Genomic DNA, 22,256 nt, shown 5'->3' with positions numbered 1-22,256 from the left:
TAGTCTTAACTGTTGTTGCTTCAGCTCTGAAGGGCTTGAAAATCAAATTTGCGTTCCTTCCCGTTTTGCTCTTTTGATTGGTCACACTGAAAACTATCTCATGCTCTCCTGACCTTCTGCTCCTAAATTCCTCATGCTTCTAAAGACAACTAGCAATTGTTCAACTAACTGATCTCAGGCCTCTTTGGTGATAACAAAGAAATATGATGAGTTGGAGAATAATCAGGGTAAGTCATGTGCTTTCCTAGAGCCAAATCCAAAGCCATTTCTAGGGCCAAAGGTGAGGAAGAGGGAAAAATATTTGTTAAGAGCTATAATTCGCTCTTGAGGCTCTTTTAAGTGATGTGTTTTAGGGACAGAGACACAACTGGGATCGCACTTAAAAGAAATTATTCTTTCTTTTCATCCCTGAATTCCTGAAAGCAATCTCCCAGTTTCATCATAGGTTAAGTTTGGGTCAGATGTGTTATCTAACAGACTCTCTTCAATATTGTACGAAAACTGTCAGTCCTACATTTTGAATAATAGGTATGTTCACTACTTTTTTATATGTTAAAAAATGAGAAAACATGAGCTTCTGTGGAAGGAATAGTGACAGAGTAGATTTTGTTTTAATCTTTCATATAAAATTGAGGACACAAATTATGACCGGCTAGCTTAGAACCCACAGGGCAGAAAGCAATTGTTAAAGGAGCCAACATCTTCCTCTTCTGTGATTCCCATGAGGTGCTGTAAGGGGCAGACGGTACATGAAATGAAGTTATACAGAAACAAACATGTTCCCCTTTAATCTTATATGATTTTCTATAACTGTGTTGCCTATGGAGTCTGTGAAGTAGCCACAGGTTAGGAATATAGAATCAAGTGGCAATTTCTGTAATGCAGTGTAAGTATTTCAGTGGGTCAAATTCTGGATCATTCATGAACACAATATCCCCAAAACTTCAACATAGGTCACATGCAGGTAGACTACAATGCACAATACTGATCTTAGGTCTCTCTGGGGCACTCTTCTGTATTTTATCTTTCTCCTTTTGAAAGTTAAGATCCACACGAGGAGTTTTTGTAAAGCTGGGACAAGTTAAAACCAGTCCCAAATGGAAGAGTCTGTCACCACAGGAAGTTTGGTGTGATCCGAGTCGCAGACACAGTATCTGTTCAAGAACAGGTCTTTTTCTTTTTGTCATTACTTGTAAATCATTAGAAACCAAGGGTGGGTTTCGGCAGTTGTACCATTAGAATGCACTGTTCCTAGTATAACAGTGATGTCACCTGTCATTGTTTTCTAGAATGCGAGAGTGTTCATTCCAGGACTCCCTGGAGTTATTTGTTGTAAGGTACACAGGCGGGCAGGATAACCGGTGCACAGGCGGGACCTGCCAGTGGCTCTGCTACATCTCCTTCCAGTTCTGTCCAGGTGCCTTTTTCCGGACAATAGCATATTGTGGATGACTTGTAAGCCCCCTGTAATGGCAGAGAGGGGTGTGTTTAGGGAAGAATATTTAGAGAAGTGCAATGGCAACCTTACCTATCACATTTACATTGGAAAGAAAATGTCAATTCTCTGTTCTTGCTAGAAAGTTCCACATGAAAGCGGTGGATTTGGAACTGTTTTATTCTACAGGACAGTTTGAGATTCTCAAGATTTCAAAATCTGTGTGTGTGTGTGTGTGTGTGTATGTGATTAATAATAAAAGTCAAGTGTCTACAACACCTAGATGATCAGCAAATCCTTTAAAATAATTGACCCCAAATTGGAATGTATCCAGCTTGTTTTAGTTAAAAACAGTCATCTTAAATTTTCAAATAATTTTGGTCAATTGTGTTTTAGATCGTTGCCTCACGTTTCCATTTTTATTTTAGTACTGTAGGGATTAAGAGCTAGGATTCAAAACTAGTTCAAAATAAACCAGACAAGAGGACTTGTCAACTTCTTTGCACATTGATTTATTTATTTCCAAGTGGCCACATGAGAAATTAAAAAAAAGTCTTTAATTTTGTTTTCTATGACATTTCCCTTCTATAACCAAAGCAGTTTGGTTTTTATCATAGGCGAAACCCCAAAATCCCAACCAAACTGGTCACCATTTTTTGAAAGTGCTCTCCTGGTATCTGATTCTAAATGTGTCCACTCTCACAGCTAGTAATGTGCACCAGTGAACAAGCTGCTGTATGAATAGATAGTTCAACATATATTTGCCTCCGTATAACTAATACCTTTTTAAACTCCCCCCAAACTTTATACAACAACCACATTTGATGTAAAAGAAATAAACTAATATTAAGACCCCAAATTAATATTATGAAACCAACACATATAAATCAACAGTCATCATTTAAAAAGTGAACATGTAGACCACGAGGCCCTACATGTCTTTTAATGTGATGTAATTCGAACTACACGACCACCTCCTCAAGTGTTCTTGATAGAAGAGAAGAGATAAGGAACAAAATAAATTTAAAAAAGAAAAATGCTGAACTTGTGTTAAGTCCTTAGGTCTAACTTCCAGTTTTGTAGGGAATATGGAGACCAAGACTATTTTATTTTATTTTATTTTATTTTATCTTTTTTTACAAATAGTTTATTGTCAAATTAGTTTCCACATAACACTCAGTGCTCATCCCCACAAGTGAGACCAAGACTATTTTAAATGACGCTGCAAGGTAGTCATTAGCTGATTCCAGAATGTCAGCTTTTCTCTCTGATAACTGACTCTGTTTTTTTCAACAAGTTAATGGCATGGAAGAAGAAGTGGAGTGGGGTAATTTTCCAGATTGCAAGAGATGGATGAGATATAATAACCAAATGCAAGGGGTAGTGTTGGATTCTGACTTGAACATATCAACTTGAAATATATATATATATTTTTACAAGTCAATAGGACAAATTTGAAAATAAGGGAATTATGGTTAATTTTGTTGGGTGAGATGATAGTATATTTACATAAGTGAAAAATTTTTTAAAGATAAATACTAAAGCATGTAGGGTGAAATAATATGATGTCTCGAAGTTGCTTCAAATTACTTCAGCCAAAAATTTTTAAGGGTGGATAGATGAAGTATGCCAAAATTTTGGTGGATGTTGAAGCTGGATGCTGGGTTAACAAGAGTTCATTGTACTCCCAATTTTTGTTGGAAATTTTCCTGATAAAAATGGAGGAAAGTGAAAAGCAATGGCAAATTATATATCCTCAAGGGAATTTGTGGATATTTAACAATTTCCAGTGTTCACGCCTCACTGGTCAGAGACTTTTCAGACAATTCAAACAAGCCAAGAAACTGTTCAAACAATTGCAACAGAACATTTGTAAAACCACTTCAGTATCCTTCGTTGGAAAGCCAGAATCCCAAAAGCATGGAGAGAAAAGAGAAGCATAGAACTACTGCATTTGGAGACATAGTTGATCAGATAGGAAGACAGCTCAATAGCAACCACACCAATTCTATTTTATTACTTAAAGTAACTTACTACTCGCATACAGGCACGGTACTCCTAAAAGGTTTATGTGTGAAAACAAATTCAAACTGGATGAAAGACCTAAATGTGAGACAGGAAACCATAAAAATACTAGAGGAGAACATAGGCAGTAACCTCTTTGACCTTGGCTAGAGCAATTTCTTATTAGACACATTGCCAAAGGCAAGGAAAACAAAAACAAACATGAACTATACAGATATCATCAAGATAAAAACTTCTGCACAGTGAAGGAAACAACAAATCTAAAAGGCAGAATACAGAAAGGGAGAAGATGTTGCAAACAACATATCTGATAAAGAATCAGTATCTGAAATCTCTAAAGAACTTACCAAATACAGCATCAAAAACATAGTTAAGAAATGGGCAGAAGCTATTTATCCAAAGAAGACATTCAGATGACTAACAGACACATGAAAAGATGCTCAACATCACTCACCATCAGGGAACTCAAAATTAAAACCATGATGAGATATCACCTCACACCTGTTGGAGTGGCTAAAATAAACAACAGCTGTTGGCAAGGATGAGGAGAAAGGGGAACTCTCTTGCACTGTTGGTGGGAATGAAAACTGGTACAGCTGCTCTAGAGAACAGTAAGGAGGTTCCTCAAAAAACTGAAAATGGAATTACCCTATAATCCAGCTATTGCACTATTAGGTATTTACCCAAAGGATACAGAAATACAGGTTCGAACAAGTACATGCACTGTTTACAACAACATTATCAACAATAACCAAAGTATGGAGAGAGCCCAAATGTCCATCGACTGATGAATAGATAAAAAAGATGTGGCATATATGTACCCAATGGAATATTACTTAGTTATCAAAAAGAATGAAATCTTGCCATTTGCAATGATGTGGATTGAGCTAGAATGCATTATGCTAAGCGAAATAAGTCAATCAGAGAAAGAGAAATACTATATGATTCACTCATATGTGGAATTTAAGAAACAAAACAGATGAATGTATGGGGGCGGTGGAAAGAGGAGAGAGGAAAAGATACTTCAAAAAAGCCTTACTAGAGAACAAACAGGGTTGATGGAGGGAAGTGGGTGGGGGATGGGCTAGATGGGTGACGGGTAGTAAGGAGGACACTTGTGATGAGCACTGGGTGTTGTATGTAAGTGATCAATCACTGAATTCTACTCCTGAAACCAATATTGCACTGTATGCTAACGAAATAAAATTTAAGTTAAAAAAAAGAAGGTTTATATGTAGGTGATAACGTGTAGAGGGAAACACAAAGTAAGCACAACCAGAAGGAGCGGATGAGGTAAATGTGGACACATACCATACTCCAGCTGTAGCCACCCACAAGGTAGATGCTGTCATCCAACACTGCACAACCAGGGCCACTTCGACCTTCCAAAATGGGAGTTTGCAGAATATTCCACTGATCACCTTTTGGGTCATAGCATTCCACAAGCATTACATCAAGGTGGGAGAAACCTGAGTGACATAGCAAAACGGAACCACGTAAGAATAAACTCTCAGGGTGGATGGGCGCCTGGGTGGTTCAGTCGGTTAAACATCCGACTTTGGCTCAGGTCATGATTTCAGGGTTAGTGAATTTGAGTCCCCCATCAGGCTCTCTGCTGTCAACACAAAGCCTGCTTCAGATCCTCTGTCCTCCATTCTCTGCCCCTCCCCACTCCCTCTCACGTGCTTTCTCTCTAAAATAAACATAAAAAAACCAACTCAGGGTCCCAATTCAGGGCTAGGGCTGCTGCTTCTTCTTCTTCTTTAAGTTTATTTACTTATTTTGAGACAGAGGGAGCCAGCAGAAGCAGGGGAGGGGCAGAGAGTGAGGGAGAGAGAGAATCCCAAGCAGGCTCTGCACTGTCAGCACCGATTTCCAAAGCATCACTTGAACTCACAAACCGCAAGATCATGACCTGAGCTGAAACCAACTCAGCCACTCAGGTGCCTCAGGATTAAGACTTTTTTAAAAAATAGTTCTAGAGCCAAGAAATAGATAATTGTGTCTTTAAAGAGACAAAGGTATAAGTTTACTAGTGAAATAGGGAGACATGCTACAAGAGACCTAAAACAAACTCGGAGTATGTTCAATTAATTCAAAGCAAGAATGTCTGACTCAATGTCCTTGGTAAATGTTGATTATATAGGGGTAGATCTTATTTTAAAATGTTTATTAAAACCTTATTTAAAAGGTTTAAAATAATTAAAAGTAAGCATTTTATAGAGTGTTTACAATAAGCGAGTTGTCTTCCAAATGCTTACATAGATGAATTCACTTAATTCCTCTCAACCACCCTATGAGATAGTTATGCCATTATATTCATTTTAGAGATGAGAAAACTGAGGGCAAGAGAGAAGTAATGACTTGAGTAAGTCACACAGCAAGTAAGTAGACAGGCTGAGGTTTAAACTCAGGCAAACAGGCTTCTGAGCTCATATTAATACAGACTAAACTGTATCACTTTTCCTAAATGAATATTTAGCTCTCGAAATGTTTTTAAAAAATTTTAAAAAATGTTTATTTCTGAGAGAGAGAGAGACAGACAGACAGACAGACAGATAGAGTGTGAGAGGGAGAGGGGCAGAGAGATGGACACAGAATCCAAAGCAGGTCCTAGGCTCTGAGCTGTCAGCACAAAGCCTGATGTAGGACTCAAACTCACCAACCACGAGATCATAACCTGAGCCGAAGTTGGATGCTTAACTGACTGAGCCACCCAGGTGCCCCATCAAAATGTTTTAATTAACTAAAAACATGGTGTTCAGAATCTTTACCTTTTTAACAGTTTATGTTGATAAACAACTATGATGAAGTGAATGGTTTCCAACATCTACTACAAATCAAGTTCAAGTTAGGAGGCTAACTTCTGCTGAGGGCTTCTTCTTTCACCTCTGATGAAGTTTTTCAGTGGCTGGGGCAGTAAGTGTCTTGCAGAGAACAACTTAAGTTCTCAGACTCCACTGGGGGCCCTGCCTTTAATTTAGAAAGTCAAAAATCTGGAGGGGGATTTTTCTTCTTTTTACACGTGTGCAGCGGATATTTGCTAGCTGACAATTACAATGCATATGCAAATCAATGAACCTACTGGACTCCTCAAAGTAATGAAAAAGATAGACCAAAAAGTAGAATAATTTTCATTCTTGAAGAAGAGGACACATTATTTCAGGCCATGAACTTCTTACATAACATAAATCACATAGATTTGGGAACAGTAGAGTGAAGGTTTTACTGGAATTCTGTGGTAAATTCCTTTCTTTTAAGATTATTGATGATAATATTTGAAGCACAGATAATTAGAATGAGGACTGGGGCAAATTCCCAGATCTGAAGTTCTAGTGGCGTCACAGGAGGATATGTATGCCTTCTCGGTGCCCACTACATATATTACATATGTTGACTGTAAGTCTCACAAACACTACCAAGGAAATGACAGTCATCCTTCTTTTATAGGTATGGGGTTAAGTGTCTTGAGTAAGACCACACAATTACAAGTCCATAACTGGGACCCAGATCCATACCTTTCCCTCTACACCATAATACCTCCCTGAGCTGACCTAACTTTGATATGTGTGTGTTATTTCTCATTTAGGCTGTCATTACCTTGTCCATGTATAACCTCAAATATTAAATCTTCCTAGAATGTGGGGCACCTGGGTGGCTCAGTTTTATGAGCATCTGACTCTTGATTTCAGCTCAGGTCATAGTTTCATGGTTCATGGGGTTAAGCCCTGTGTTGAGCTCTGCTCTGAAGGTGTGGAGCCTGCTTGGGATTCTCTGTCTCCCTCTCTCTCTACCCCTCCTCCACTCATATTCTCTCTCACTCTCTCAAAACTAAACATTTAAAAAAAGTTCCTAGAATGTTTAGTCACTATTATGCAAAAGAAATGAGTAGAAATCACATTTTAATAAAGAAAACTACAAAGTTAATACTGCATACAAATATTTTGATGAGCAGGAATGGTGTATGGCTCGAGATGAAGGAGTGGCAGTGAAAGAGAAAAAGAATAAAAAGGGAAGAGTTGCAGCCGCAAAGGTTAATCCATCCCCTCCCACTGGGGAGAATACAAAGGTGAGCAACATATACTAGGATATTGACATTTCTGATTGAATATGAACTTGGAAATATTTACATAAAAATTGCACCTGTGTGGTCTTTCTTATGTTAGAGGTATATACGTATTTGAGAACCAGAAAGGAATGTCTACATCTACCATTTTTTTAGATGGGTGTATGATGGAAAGCTAGATGCATCGAGGGCCTTCTCTATCATACTTGGATGGCTTGTTTCACATTTGGTTCAGTTTCAAGAATCATGGCAGGTCAGAGCTGGAGGAGATTTTAGAGATCATCTAGACCAGTTTCTTCATTTTTAGGTGAGGAAACTGAGGTCCAGTACAGTTCAGGAATCTTAATATCACCGTTCTCTCTGCTTTCCTGTCAAATTCAGTGTGATATGCATTTAGATAGTTAGACACATGCACAAAATTACAAAAAGTTGTAGTCAGCGGCACCTGGGTGGTTCCTTTGGTTAAGCATCTGACATGGGCTCAGGTCGTGATCTACAGTTCGTGAGTTTGAGCCCTGTGTTGGACTCTGTGCTGATAACTCAGAGCCTGGAACCTACTTTGGATTTTGTGTCTCCTGCTCTCTCTCTGCCCAGCCCCCACTCATGTGCACGCACTCTCTCTCTCTCAAATAAATAAACTAAAAAACAAACAAACAGTTGTAATCATATAGATATATGGAGAAGGAGAGGAGCCCAAACAAAACTCTAAAAATACCATGTTTTAGGGGTGCCTGGGTGGCTCAGTCAGTTAAGCGCCCCACTCCGGGCTCAGGTCGTGATCTCACAGTTCGTGGGTTCAAGCCTCGCATTGGGCTCTGTGCTGACAGCATGGAACCTGGAGCCCATTTTAGATTCTATGTCTCCCTCTCTCTCTTCCCCTCCCATGCTCGCTCTGCCTCTGTCTCAGAAATAAATAAATATTAAAAATACCATGTTTTAAGTGTTCTTTTTAAATTATAAAAGGAAATAGAAAGAATTTGAGAAGCATAGGTTTGATGTTCAACTCTTAAAAGAAATAATTCTAAATTTAGACATGAAATTCTACTAAATGTTTTCTTTAAGAAAAATCACGTATTAGCTTCTTTGTGCAGCTATGACTGAAGTTCTTTATGATCACTACAAAAAACAATTTTCTGGAAAAAATTTATTGCTATGACTTCGGAGATAGGGAATAATTTATTTTACTGAATTCATTGTTACAACAAATTGTTTGTGCTTTCAGTTATTAATGCTTTCGTTTTTTACTTTCTGTTGACATCATTATTCATTTCTTTAATGTGTGTAGTAACTTAAAAATAATCCTATCTGCAGAGGAGCCAAAATAAATGTGTGCCCAAGGGTACAGCTAATTTACACAGAGTAGATTTTATTTGGTCAACATGTTTTTTACTTGGTTAACTATGATTATCTAACGAGAAACCCCTTTAGCAAGAAACATGAGATGCAAATGATATTGTGATTTAAAAAAAGAAAAAGAAAAAGACCTTTCAAATGATTTCCTCCAATTGCATACAAGCGATCATTCATTACAGCCAAAGTGTGGATCGCGCGTTTTGTGTTCATATCTTGTTTTCGAGCCCAGACATCCATTACAGGGTCATAGCAATATAGCCATGGGACATATTCTCCATTGTGTACACCCCCTGTGAATTAAGCATATACATACAAGTCAAAAAAGTGCCTTGGAACTGAACTTTGGAACAGAAAGTGGAGGAATGACTTGCCTGAAATGTATATTTTCCCATTGTGCACTGCTCCCGCGTGAGCAGCCAGAGGCTGGGGCAATGAGGACACATAACGCCATTCGTTTGTTTCTAGGTTATAGCTCTCCACGCTGGACAAATAGCCGGTCTCATTCCTTCCACCAATAACGTATAAATGCTTGTCCAATCGACATGCATAGAAACTGGCTCTTCTACAATGAAAACAACAACTCGCCGTAAATCACAAAAAGGGCTCCATCAGTTAGGGAAAGGAGGTACATCCTGCTTTAGAAAGGGTTGCAGAAATTTGGAAATTACACATATAGCTCCCTTCTAAATCTGAGACAGTAATCGTACACATTGCCTGGTCTGGTTGGCATTTTCATCTTAAAGTAACAGTAGAGGAGAAATTCACCCAACCCTGCTTCAGCTTCTTTTATCTTTTTTTTTTTTTATACGCTGTTAAAATGTTCACTAATGTTTGGGATATTTGGTACCTTGTACAGATATCACAGCACAGTAAGACAAAGTGAAAAATGAGGTAGATAATGTAACAATAATAAATTATCTTGACATTCACTTTTTTCATGGTCCTTCAAGGGTCATTGTTCCCAATTTATAAGAGGACTACATCATCAAAATTTTTCTTCAATTATCATTTTTTTTTCTTCCCAGTACTACAGCAAATAGAGAAACTTTTGTGAACTGAGTAGGGTGCTGGAATTTTGCTTTTATGCAAACCAATTGTAGGAATTTCACTGATACAGCTTTTGGTGTTGATTCTCACAAAGCTACGGGATATTTTTTAAGTATCCTTTCAAGAGAAGCAATTTATTAAATTATCCCATTATGCTTCAAAGGCAAAAGACACAAGCTGTTTTGAAAGGGAAACCGATTCTGAGGTAGACCATATATAAGAGTGAGATATTAAGGACCTGAAGTAGAGTTTTACAGAAGACATGGAAGGACTGAGCAAAAGATATTCCAAAGGAAGATCTAAGACTTGGGAACTAGTAAGACATGAGAGCTGAGAGAATAAATGTTCAAAGGGGACTCGAAAATTTGGAGTTAGGATGACTAGGTTGATATATTAAGCAAGTCCTTGACCCTTTGCTTTTTTTCTCATTGATACTACTGGAATAATATACTTTACAAGAAGAAGATGTGGTTCAATACTGAATAAGTACAATTGTTAACTGCCAAGCCCTCAGAGAATATATTTTATATTTGATAAATGTATGATCTTTATAAAAATAAGGGCCAAGACTCTTGGGCAATGTCAGTAGCAAGATCAAGAGTCCCAGAGGTTTTTAGCAGAAGATTTTCCAAGTTGTGTTTACAAAGTGCCAAAACCTCAAGGAAGCAGTAGACAGCGTCTTGATTGACAGTTTGGTCTCTGGAACAGATTGTGTGGCTCCATGATTTATTGGATGTGTGACCTTTGACACGTCACTTAACCCCTCTTAGCCGCAGGTTGCTCGTCTGTAACAGGGGGATGTTAATGGTACTTTTTTTTAGAGGATTGTTTGCAAATACGCACATAAAGTGCTGTCATCATGTCCAGCATTTTGTTCATGTGTCAGAACCATCAGTTAACATGACCCAGATAAAAATGTTATTAAAAATCAGCCATTAAGATGTTTGCATATAAACTTTGCCTAGTGATACTTTAAATGACAGTGAAATTCTTTGATGCTTGTGTAGGTGATTTATTACCTATAGGTATAGTATGTTATAGATGGTGATGTATTCAGTTTTATTTTATTTTTTCTAGTTTTATTGAGGTATAATTGACAAAGTTGTAATATATTTAAAGTCACAATGCAATGATTTGACATATACATACATTGTGGAAGGATTCCCACAATCAAGTTAACTAATGCATTCATCACCTCACCTAGCTACTTTTTTGTTTTTGTGTGTGTGTGTTTTTGGTTTTCTATTCTCTTAGCAAATTTCAAGTATACACCACAATATTAACTAGAGTCACCATGTTATACATTAGATATGCAGAACTTATTCATCTTATAATTGAAAGTTTATACCTTTTGACCAACCTCTACTCATTTCCCTCATTTCCTGGTCCCTAGCAACTGCTATTCATTCTGTTTCTTTAAGTTTGATTTCTTTCTTTCTTCTTCTTCTTCTTCTTTTTTTTTTTTCCAGATTCCATGTATAAGTGAGCCCATATAGTGTTTCTCTTTCTCTTTTTCTCTTTCTCTCTTTGGCTTATTTCACTTCACAAAACTACCATTTCATCCATGTGGTCACAAATGGCAGGATTTCGTTTTGTTATGGCTAAATAATACTCCATTGTACATATATGCTCTCTTTATCTATTCATCTGATGACAGACACTTAGGTTGTTTCTATATCTTGGCTCTTGTGAATAATGGTGAAATGAACATGGGAGTGCAGATACCTTTCCAAGATATTGATTTTATTTTCATTTTTTTTGACATAAAACCAGAAATGAGATTGGTGGATCATATGGTTCAAGGATTTTTTTGTTTTTGTTTTTATTAGCTCTGAAATTGTTAGCATCATGGACAATTTTAGAGCAAAATTTTGGCTGTGTTTGTTTTTTTTTATTTTTCCTGTATATTCCTGATGCCTTTGAAAGAAATATGTGCTGTGGGAAATTCAAAATGACAATAAAGAACAGCAATGATGGAAAAAGAGGAGGGAGAAAAGGAGGAAAGAAAATAAAGAGCAGGTGTGGCAGATTTCATAGAGTGAGTCTTTTTAACCCAGATCTTCTGAGGGATATGAAGCTCTGAAATTGTAATAAAATAGTAATAAAAAGTTTTATATGTAGGTTTTGCACATAGGCATTTTTTGGAGAAAGATATTAAGAAGAAGCTTTCAATCAGATCAATCCCAGATCTAAAAATTCTGAGATCCCCTGTTACAGAGAAGTAAAAACCCATTGAAATATAAAATTAAGTTAAAAATAGTTGCAAAATTAAGTGCCCACAGATGTCCATTGCTTCCTTCTATTTCTCTAACCAGATTTCAATTGCTTTCTCATTGAATAAGATAGGTCAAGGTTGTCTTAATAGTGCTTTTACCTTCTCAGTTAAAATGTTTCATTGAAAAGACTGACATGTCTATAAAAATAGACTAAAGTGACATAGATATTTCTTTGCACCATCAACACAATCCGTCTTCCATATGATGATTCTATAACAAGTCTTAGAGCGTCTGAAATAACTAATATACCAATCCTACTAATGGGCCATCTTTAAATAATTTGGACTATGTGGGCCATAAGGTGTTCTGTTCTTCCATATGCCAGATACTGGCCTATAAGAGCAAATGCCTGTTAGACATGACAAGTATGAAAACCCTCCACCAAATAAGTTTAGATAATGGAGAATAAGAGCAAAGTCTCCTTGTAGTAGTGTGAACTCCTTTCATCTAGTCTAAATTTCAATTTTCTCACTTTTTTCTATCCTGGTTCCTTCCTTCCTCACTGACACTGAGTGAGCCTGTCAGAACTTGCTCTCTTTCTCGCTAAGATTTTCTTAATCTGATACTTCATGTGTACTCCTAGCTTTATCCACACAGTGTCACTGTTAGGATCTAAATGGGAAAAAAAAAATCAGTAAGTTCCGCTTCCTGACGAAAACTGCATTTTTATGTAGAAATTCCAATAGTGAAGATTCTGAGCCTATGACTTATTCCCTTGCATGTCCAAAGTGAGAATTCATGAAATGCATTATAGGAACACTGGATAGTTAATGGTCTGTCAGCAACTGTGAACAATTGCTCCAGGCGAAAATGTTACCATACCAGGTCTCTCTTGGGAGTGTTCCCTGCCCCTCCTCCTCATAAGAAGAGGACACATAATTAGGCTATTTTTTTTTTTAAAGTAAGTCCAAGATTACTGAAAAGTTTTAAATGGGATTACACTATTTGTACTTCAGTTTGTTCATCTCTCCTACTGCCTCCACCCCCTCCTCCCCCAACTCAGGAGGCAATAATAGTCAGTGTATTGTGATAAGTTAAAAAAGACCACCAGCAACTTCCACAAAGACTTTGTGAACCCTACATATTGTACAGGTGTTTCCTAGTTCTTTCTGACCCTTTGGGTGGTCAGTTTATATCCTAGAGCATGAGATTGAATTACTATAATCTTAGCTTGAAATCTTGACTCTCGCCATCCGATTAAAAATAACAACAGATTTTTTTTCAAACAGAATATTGTCTCACATTGTTTCTTAAGGCTTCTAGTAACTATTTAAATATGGAAACACTTTTTATATATTTGCTTCTAGCTCTTCTCTTACTCTGTGAAACGTAGCTTTGTTGGTGGTGCTTTCTAAACTCCATTTACTTTTTCATTTTTTTTTTTCTAGACTAGCTAGGGGGTAAGATTTCCATATGAATCATAACTACAATGTCTATTTTTATTGAAGAAAACTGTAAAGTTACCAAAGCATTTCTATTGATCTTAGTTTCAATTTTTACCATCTTCTTTCTCTTGAAGAATCGAATCCCACATCTGAAATCACAATAACTCAGTAACATTACATTTAAGTGTCTATTTTCCTGTAATCATTTCACAGATAGCAGGGATGCATTTCATGAATTGGTTGGGTAAGCCTAGAGGCAGTGTGCCAATTCCCTGAGGAACTAGAGGGTAGCACGCACTTTCATTATAGCACTCCTTTGGAAGCTCTGACTAGGTAAGATATCCAAAGAACCTGTCCAGCCAGCTCTAAGAGTGGGTTACCCCAGACGTGGTTTTCAACAGGTTTCTATTATTCTCAGTTTGGTAACTTCTCAGCAGTTTGGTAGCAACAATGGAAGGTGGGGGGTGGGGGGACTTCTGGTGAGCCCGATTCATGATCTATACAGTGTACAATTAATTCAAGTAAATGTTTCAAGAAACTTCAGATCTGAAGGGGGTCTCATATCTGTTTTTTTCTTTTTTTCTTCTTTGTGTGATCACCAATTAAGCCATGTCAATAACTGATCGTATCTGCTACTTAGAATGGAGACTTGGCAACAACAGAAAAATTTCATTTTAGGTTACGGATTGCTGCCAGGGTCAACCAACCCATAGGAGATACGGAGCTAGAAGATTGACTGGGCATTTGTGAGATCTGCCTTTTCCCACTCAGCTCTGTAAGGAGCTCTTTATTTGGTCTATCGAGTTGATTGTTCTAAATCTAAAAAAAAACTTCTTTTACTAGGGACCTGACATGATATACCATAATGACTTGGAAAGAAACGTTAAACAGTCCATCCTGTCAACGGTGGCTGCCGGGCGCCGACGGACCATGGCAGGTCTTTTTATCAGGTCAATGAGCTGCTAAAAATTGTCTAAGTAGGACCCTGCCATGATAGGCCATACTGCCTCAGAGGAAGTCATTATAGAATATCAAGTAAACAATACACATTTAAAAAATTACTAATTAGGTTTTGCGGCAATACTTCTCATCCTTAGGGGCTCTAGAGTGAGATAATTGACCGCGACGTGAGTTATGCCTCCCAAACGGAAGGCGTGAAGGTTAATTATCGTGGTGTGCAGCCCCCCAGCAAAGGGGAGCGTGGTGATGAGATGCTGACATTTCAAACAGATTACTGATATTCATTTTTAAAATATATTTTTTAAGGAAAACTTTTCGGAATGGTTTTGTTTAAAGGGTAAAGTGATGCAGCCACAATAAGAGAGGGCGGGAAGTAACCCCAAACGGAGAGAAACAAGGTGCACCAGGGAAAGACATCAGGGGCTTTCATGCAGGCACGTGTGCAGAAGAGGAGGAGTGAGAAGTTTGTCTGGGTATTAACTGACTTAGAATAATTTCTTCAGGTACCTTTGAACTACACATTCTCAGGAGTGTCTGTGGTTCTTACATTATGCCTCATCCTTTCCAGTGGGTAGCTTTTAGTCTCCTGAAAGAGGGTTTTAATATGTTTATAGGGAAGAGAGAGCTAGACAGGGAGTTTTTTCATAGCATAGATTCATACTGTGCAGAAATGCACATTTTTGAATAAATGACATTATCTGAACACTTCCTTTTAACTTGGAATTATGATGAAGGATCTAATTTGATCTTAGTGATCTAATTCGATCTAATTGAATGCTTATAAAAGATGTGAAGGTGGAGAGTCATGAGGGAAACAGGAAAGAAAGTCATTTCTTAAATAATTCAGTTGAGAAGAAGAACTAGGTTGCAGGTTATTGTTATTATAACTGATACTTTGCTCACGAGGATGCTGAAGTATTATTTGAAAAGTATCAAGGGCTCAAAATTTAGCATGGGAATTTGCATATGCATATGAAGGTGTGGCCTTATGTAGGTAACAACCACGAGAGGCAAAATATGTATAAACAATGGTAGCCACTTGTCCCTTGGCTCCTAGGAGACTGGGGTGACATAAGCACCAAATATGTAAAAAAATGAGATGATACTTTTCAAACTCTTTTTTTTAAGCTAACAAATGACCTGTTCTTGAATGTATAATGAGAGGATAGTTGAGAGGGCAAATGTAAAGGATTTGAGTTAGTGAGACTTGAAAACTTAAGACTGAAATTTCTGCATCAAAATGCATACCATTGTAAGAATGGTGTTTTAGATTTCATTTATAGGATTTAAATATATTATCACCAAGAAAAGTGAGATAGATAGTGAGATTTTAGCTCCACTTGCCAACAAACCAAAGTAATGTAGTAATGGAAGACAAGTTACACATTTTTTCTCTTCCTATATTAGGACCAATAATTGACTTATTTGATTAGTCTTCCCCATTAAGCTAACAAAGTAGTTATTCCTGATTGGCCAGGCCAAATTTTGTATTTTGACTCGTATGTCTTTCCTTAGCTCTGTTTAGCATAATTTATGATAGAAAACCATTCAGCATTCATGCTTGTAAAGCAGCCACAAATGTTTCAGACATAAGACATAAACACTTACCTTTCTTGCATGGGTGGAAGTTGTATCCAGCTATTAAATCGAGGATCATATCGACTGACAAAATTTGTACTGTGTTTTCCTATAAAAATATATGTGAGACATTTGAAACTTAGTTCCCTTTGTTGTTTTGCACATTTAATAGTGTTTGTAAGATGCATCTGTTTTCAGGTTTAACACACCCATGAATTAAGTAGGGGGACTATTTAACCCAGTCTGAGAAGCAGTAAGTCAGCAGAAGAATAAATGTGCCACCTCAAATATTTTTCTTTTTTTCTTCTCTACTACTCCATCTTTTCTTTCTTTCATTTTTTTGGAATGGGTCTGAACAAAACTAAATCAACCATAATGATAAAAGCAAGTACGTTTACCAAACCAGTTTTACCACAATGTTAGGGGGAAATTTTCTGAGTTTTGGTATTTTTGTGTTTTGAAAACATGAAGTTATTGTCTATAAATAATCAGTTCCAGTGACTAACTTGTGTGATATCTGTGGTTAGAGCCCCCCCCCCCATTTTTTTTAATGATCCAAGAACCTAGCAGTGGTTGAGTCAGCCCTCTCCCCATGGAAATAACACCAATCACTTCAGTGAGAGTTTGCATTAGAAAATCAGGTTTAGTCCATGCACGTCACGTAAGTTCTGTTGTGTGTGCGCTTGCGGGAAACATGGTTGTGAGTACATGTACTGAAGTGGGAAGCATGAGTCCTCAAAGCTGGTGAACTGGTCTATCCCCTCTGTTGAGGCTAGGAGCACAGCAATGTCTCCAAGGTATTAAAATGAATCTTATTTTACCTATAGATTGACACCAAAGCAAGAAATGGAAGCAATTTCCATGTTCTGTGTAGCACCTGCGATGACAATCATCTAAAACACTTGAAGTTTTAACTTTGAAGATGTTTTTGTTCATATATGTTTAACTAAACATTGAAATACAGGTACCAAACTTCACCACAGTAATAAATAGATAAGTGTGTATGTGTGTACATGCTTGTGTGTACATGCTTGTGTATACCCAACATAATTATTAATTGCATAAATATATTTTTAGCATTTATTATATGTCTTATGTGCTCTAGGTTTTGAAAATATGTTGGTGAACAAAAAAGGAAAAGTTTCTGTTCTTGTAAATGAATAAAGAACTATATATTTTCAAGTAGAGATGAATGTTATAAAGCAAGGATTGATAAGGGTCAGGCTGGTTTAAATAGGATGGTTACCTGCCTACAGATGTTTTATGCAGAATGAGCCCCTCACACAGTGGGCTTGGTGAATAGAAAGTCCCAGGAGTTGGCCATGAGTTCAAATCCAGCAAGAATGCTGGGGTGACTTAGACAGAAGTCAGAGGCATATCCAGATCCAGAACACAGTGTGCTTTGTAGACTGGAGATGGATTGTGTCTTCTGTTATAAGAACAGTAAGAAGTCACTGGAAGGTTTTGAGAAAATGAAGAATATGGCCTAATTTATCTCTCACAAAGATTACTCTGGCTGTTGTGTGAAGAATAACTATAAAAGGGCCACTCTGAAAGCAAGGGGGCTGTCAGGAGGCCATTATAATGGTCAAGGCAAGAGCTGATGGAGGCTTGAATGAAGGTGGAGGCATTGAAATATGTTGGGATCTCATGTATGGGCACAGCCAATAAAATTTTCAGATAGATTGAATATTAGTATGAGAAAAAGTAAGCAGTTAAAGATGGCTGCCAGATGTTTAGCTTGAGTAACTAGATGGAAGGTCATGAAATTTGCTGAAGTATGGAAGACCAGGCAAGAGCAGTTTTAGGATTAGGAAGAGAAACCATTAGTTCTGTTTTGGACTTAACCTGGAGAGATCCATAGGGTCTTAAAGTAGAAGTATATGGTAGGCTACTGGTTCAATGAGGCTGCAGATGCAAACTTTGGAGTCATTAGTCTAAAGGTATTATTTAAAATCATAATAAATTTCACAAATTGAACCCATTTAGGCAGAGGGTATAGGCATAGGAAATAATGAGTCCTGGGAATGAGCCCTGGAATACAAGAAAAACCAGCAAGGAAAGGAATTGTCAGAGATAGTAGGAAAAGTATGATTTTTGGAAGCCATGTCAATAATGCTTCAAAAATAGGAGTGAACAAATGGCAAAGCATTTGGCAGCAGGGAGGCTGATGGAGGTAGTTTGATTGTATTTTTAAGTCCAGAAATACTGGAAAGTCCTTGAGTAGGCAAGAGGTAATGAGATATAAGCCTTAGATTAGAGCAGAAACAGTAATAGGAGGGAAGATAAAATACATGGGTAGTAATGACAGTAAGTGAACAGATTTGGTAGTAGCGAGATAAAGATTTTATCTTTGGATTGCTTCTATTCTTTTTGAACTAAAAGGCAAGGCCATCAGTTGAGAGTGAGGAGAGAGGTTTTGGAGAAAGAGGCATTTGAGGAGAGAGAAAGTATGAGAAAGTTACCTTGGGCGGTGGAAGAGTATATTGACCAGGGAAGTTTAGTGGAGTTGGCTAGTAGTGGGCATGGTTCATTAGTAACCAGTGTGGCTCTGTGGTTTTCTACATCCACATTAGGTTGTCCAAGGAGAGGGAAGAGGAGGTGGAAGGGAGTTGGGCTTAACCAGGGCCAGGGCTTTATCAGGCAAGTATAATGAAAGGAGAGATGGAGGTATAAGTGCTAACGTGATTATGGGAATGGGCACTAGAATATAAGCCCAGTAAGAGGGGAGGTAAGGACATCAGAAGATGAGGTACAGTGAAAAAGTGGTAGAGTAGAGTGAAGGAGGCATCATTTCCAGGATAACTGTGGCTAGCTGCCACATAAGAGGGCAGCAGGTGATAAGACCTATAGATATTCTTTACAATGGTGGGCTTTAAGGTTATGGGAGTGACGATAAAGAGGCAGTAGAAAAGCTATCTGCCTCCAATAATAAGAAGTTCTGGGGTTGGTGGTGGAGGCACACAGTCTCTGTTAGACAGGTGGCTAGGAAAAGAGTATTCTTAGAAGACAGCCAGGTTTTTATTAGAAGAGAACGGAAGTGACCATTAAGGATTAAGATTAAGAGTTTAAGGATTCTGAGGATTTTGTGGATGTGATATCATAAGTTCTAAGGATCTTATGAGAGGGTCTGGATGGTGTGATTGATTGGTAAATTGTTTTATTTGGAGGGGTACAGAAAGAGTTAAGAGTTCCAGGAGTGAGAATGACCCAAAAGATTTGGATTCCACAGAGAGAGGCTCCAGCTGAAGGAAAGATTATGTCTAGAGTTGGTTTATAAGAAGTTTTTGTAGAATTTGTAATCACTTCATTTTAGAAAAAAAAAATTCTTAGTAGGTTTCAAGGTTAATTCCTCAAAGTATCTGAAGATGAATGCTGTTAATAGGAATGTAGAGCATACCCACTACATATATAAGAATGTTTCTTTATGAGGTTTGGTTTAAATTTCCATTTAGAGGAGGACATCTGCCTCCTTTTAGCAACGGGGCAGAGTGCCTTCACATGTTGAGCAGTGGTGGCAGAAATTGGCAATAGTTGCTTTGGTTGTACTGGTAGTGGCCTTCACTCAGAAAAGAGGCTAAGCAAGGACTGATATGATGTGTATGTATGACAAAGAATTGCTAGCGGCAAGGTCAATGGTGTGAAAGAGACATAAGGATGGGAGGACTGGGGAGGGAAAAAGAAGGAAGGCATTCTGGAGTTGGCAAAGGACGTGGAGAGGGGATAATGAACCTCAGAAGAAATGAGTGTGGTAGAGTGAGGAAGGTGACTTAAAAAGGAGTTACTAGTTCCTTCCTTGTGGCTTCTATTGGGACTCTACCAGCAGCTTGGGTGTGGTGGCCATATGCAAGGGAATTTGGGGTTACTTCACTCCTTTAGTTTTTCTCATCTTTTCTACTTTTTCCTAATTCTTCCCCTAATTCTTCTCTTTTTGTGATGATGCCCACCAGATAGCTTTTTTTTGACTATCCCTTAGGTGATATGTAAAATGGAGCATGGGTGGCAGTTTTCAGACAGTGGTGAAAGGGAAGAAGGGGGAAGGAAAGGAAGTCCCCTACAGGCAGTGTTTTGGGGAGTCAATCAAGAGTAAGTGACAAATGTAAATTGGTCTTCTGTAAGCTGGGCCAGTGACAGGAGAGATGCATATGTATTAGAGTATTATAAGGCGTTCCTATCACTAATAACATGAAGGGAGTTAATTGGAGTTAATATTTCTAGCTGATTTAAAAATGGGGGTACTTGGGTGGCTCAGTCCATTAAGCTTTGGACTGTTGATTTTGGCTCAGGTCATGATCTCACGGTTTGCGAATTTGAGTTCTGCACTGATAGTGCAGAGCCTGCTTGGGATTCCCTCTCTCTCTCCACCTCTCTGCCCCTACCCCACCCCTCTCAAAATAAATAAACTTAAAAAACTGTATGTATCCTGCTTAAATTTCTGGTAACTAATACGTTTTATGATTTCAAATTTTGGTTTTATAATCAAGACAATAGTTAAATAAAATTATATTTGTATTTTATGAGTCCATACGTGTTTTATGTGCATGCATTAAATATTACAATTTTGAATTTCATTCAAAGACATGCATCTCAGGCACCATTTTCATAAGAACTAAAGTTTAATTTAAGGTTTCATCTTTGGAACTGACATATCCGCAACATTTGGATTCATGGATTTTTAATTTTTCCTCCTTGGTATCAATGAAATTAAAGCATGTTATATATTATCATCGGATTGTTATTCTGTATAAATTTTGGTATTAATTGCTTACTTTTTAGTTGCATAATGTATTCTAGTATGAAAATCCCGTATTTTTTAGATGATTGAGTCCCTTCGTGGTTTTCTAAATCAGAAGTGATGAAGATTCTTTGAGAATAAGGGCCCTTTCTACTGTGACACAATACTAACTTTATTCCAAAAGATCAAAGGCAAAAACACGATTGTTATTTAATATCAAACAAAATCCATATGTTTGTGTGAGGGGGAATTGTCATACAATGGTTAAAGACTATGGCTCTGGAGTCAGACAGACATACATTGGAATCAGCCCATCTTCATGCAAACTGTATGTGCTGGCCAGTTATTTCCTCTATTCAAGCTTAGACTCCTCATGGTAAAACTAAAACAATCATGGAACAGACCTCTCAGGACGGTTGTGAAGATTCAGTAAAATGATGCAGGTGAGTGCTTATCAAATTCCTGNAGCTATGGTTGACCAGATGGTTGGAATAGGAAGCTACCTGGAAAATGTGCAAAAGATTGTAGTAGATGTGTGTTTTGGTACCTAGCCCAGATCCCTCTACCAGACTGGTGCCCCTGTCATCCAGGTTGCTCATTGTCACATCTGTTCCCTCTCTGGAGAATTGCTCTCATATGTACAGGCCATGTCCCTGCCTGCCATCCTCCCTGACCTGGGGGAAGGCCTCAGCCAATGACTGAATGATTGACCTAGGGGTACAGAAGACTGGCCTGCTTGACTCCTGCTGTGACCAATTCTCCTCTACTTCAGAGAGCCAAATGGTTCATCAGCATTTGCCCAGATCTATACAAATGACTTCACATTCCAAACACGGCAGGGATAGAATGACTCAGCTTTGCAGGTAGGACTCCCACAGCTCTGAAAAGGGGTCTTACAGACAAAGAGTTAGCTGCTAGGCCTACATTGAGAATAAATGTAAAATTAAAATATAGTAATTAAAGTTTTACTAAAATTCAATTCTGAGCCTCCTAGTGGCTAAAGCAAAAGAGGAGAGACACAGTAAATCATACAAATGCGTAAGTGATGATTTTCAAAAGTACACAATGACCCAGTATTATGCTCTGGCAAGAATTTGTCACATGGGTCTCCTCATGGGGCACGCCGAGTGGTGAGTGACAGGTGTCCCTGCAGTAACTGCAATACTGCACCTTCTACAGTATTTTGTCACAGCATACTCATTGAGGGCTGCAAAATGAATTCCTGTTCCTCTCAGGCCTGGGGGGAGGCAAGTCAGTGAGGTCCAATGGCACAGTGTTGTGGGACTCTGAATTAGTTCAGAGATAACACCTTGACTCTCCAGCCTAGAGGAAGGAATATGGCCATGATGCTCTTCCTTATCGCCCCAACCAATCTCTTAGTTGTGTTTGATAGGAG

At 38.0% G+C, this 22,256-nt stretch overlaps 1 protein-coding gene across 1 annotated transcript in view; it reads right to left on the bottom strand.

Annotated features, from left to right (window-relative positions):
* Nucleotides 1–587: 587 nt before the first annotated feature.
* Nucleotides 588–22,256, bottom strand: part of KLHL14 (kelch like family member 14) — a 100,096-nt gene continuing 78,427 nt past the window's right edge. The window contains exons 4-8 of the mRNA XM_077753846.1: nucleotides 16,156–16,234; nucleotides 9,251–9,441; nucleotides 9,011–9,169; nucleotides 4,772–4,929; nucleotides 588–1,464 (exon numbers count right to left, since the gene is read on the bottom strand). Of these exons, the coding sequence (XP_077609972.1) occupies nucleotides 1,324–1,464; nucleotides 4,772–4,929; nucleotides 9,011–9,169; nucleotides 9,251–9,441; nucleotides 16,156–16,234 (728 nt within the window). The 3' untranslated portion in view covers nucleotides 588–1,323. The remainder of the gene's footprint in view (nucleotides 1,465–4,771; nucleotides 4,930–9,010; nucleotides 9,170–9,250; nucleotides 9,442–16,155; nucleotides 16,235–22,256) is intronic.

The sequence above is a fragment of the Crocuta crocuta genome, unplaced genomic scaffold (assembly GCF_008692635.1).
Source record: "Crocuta crocuta isolate KB4526 unplaced genomic scaffold, BGI_CrCroc_1.0 scaffold231, whole genome shotgun sequence".
NCBI classification, from domain to species: Eukaryota; Metazoa; Chordata; class Mammalia; order Carnivora; family Hyaenidae; genus Crocuta; species Crocuta crocuta.
Note: the sequence above shows the minus strand (reverse complement) of the source record. Positions and strands in the feature narration are given on the sequence as shown.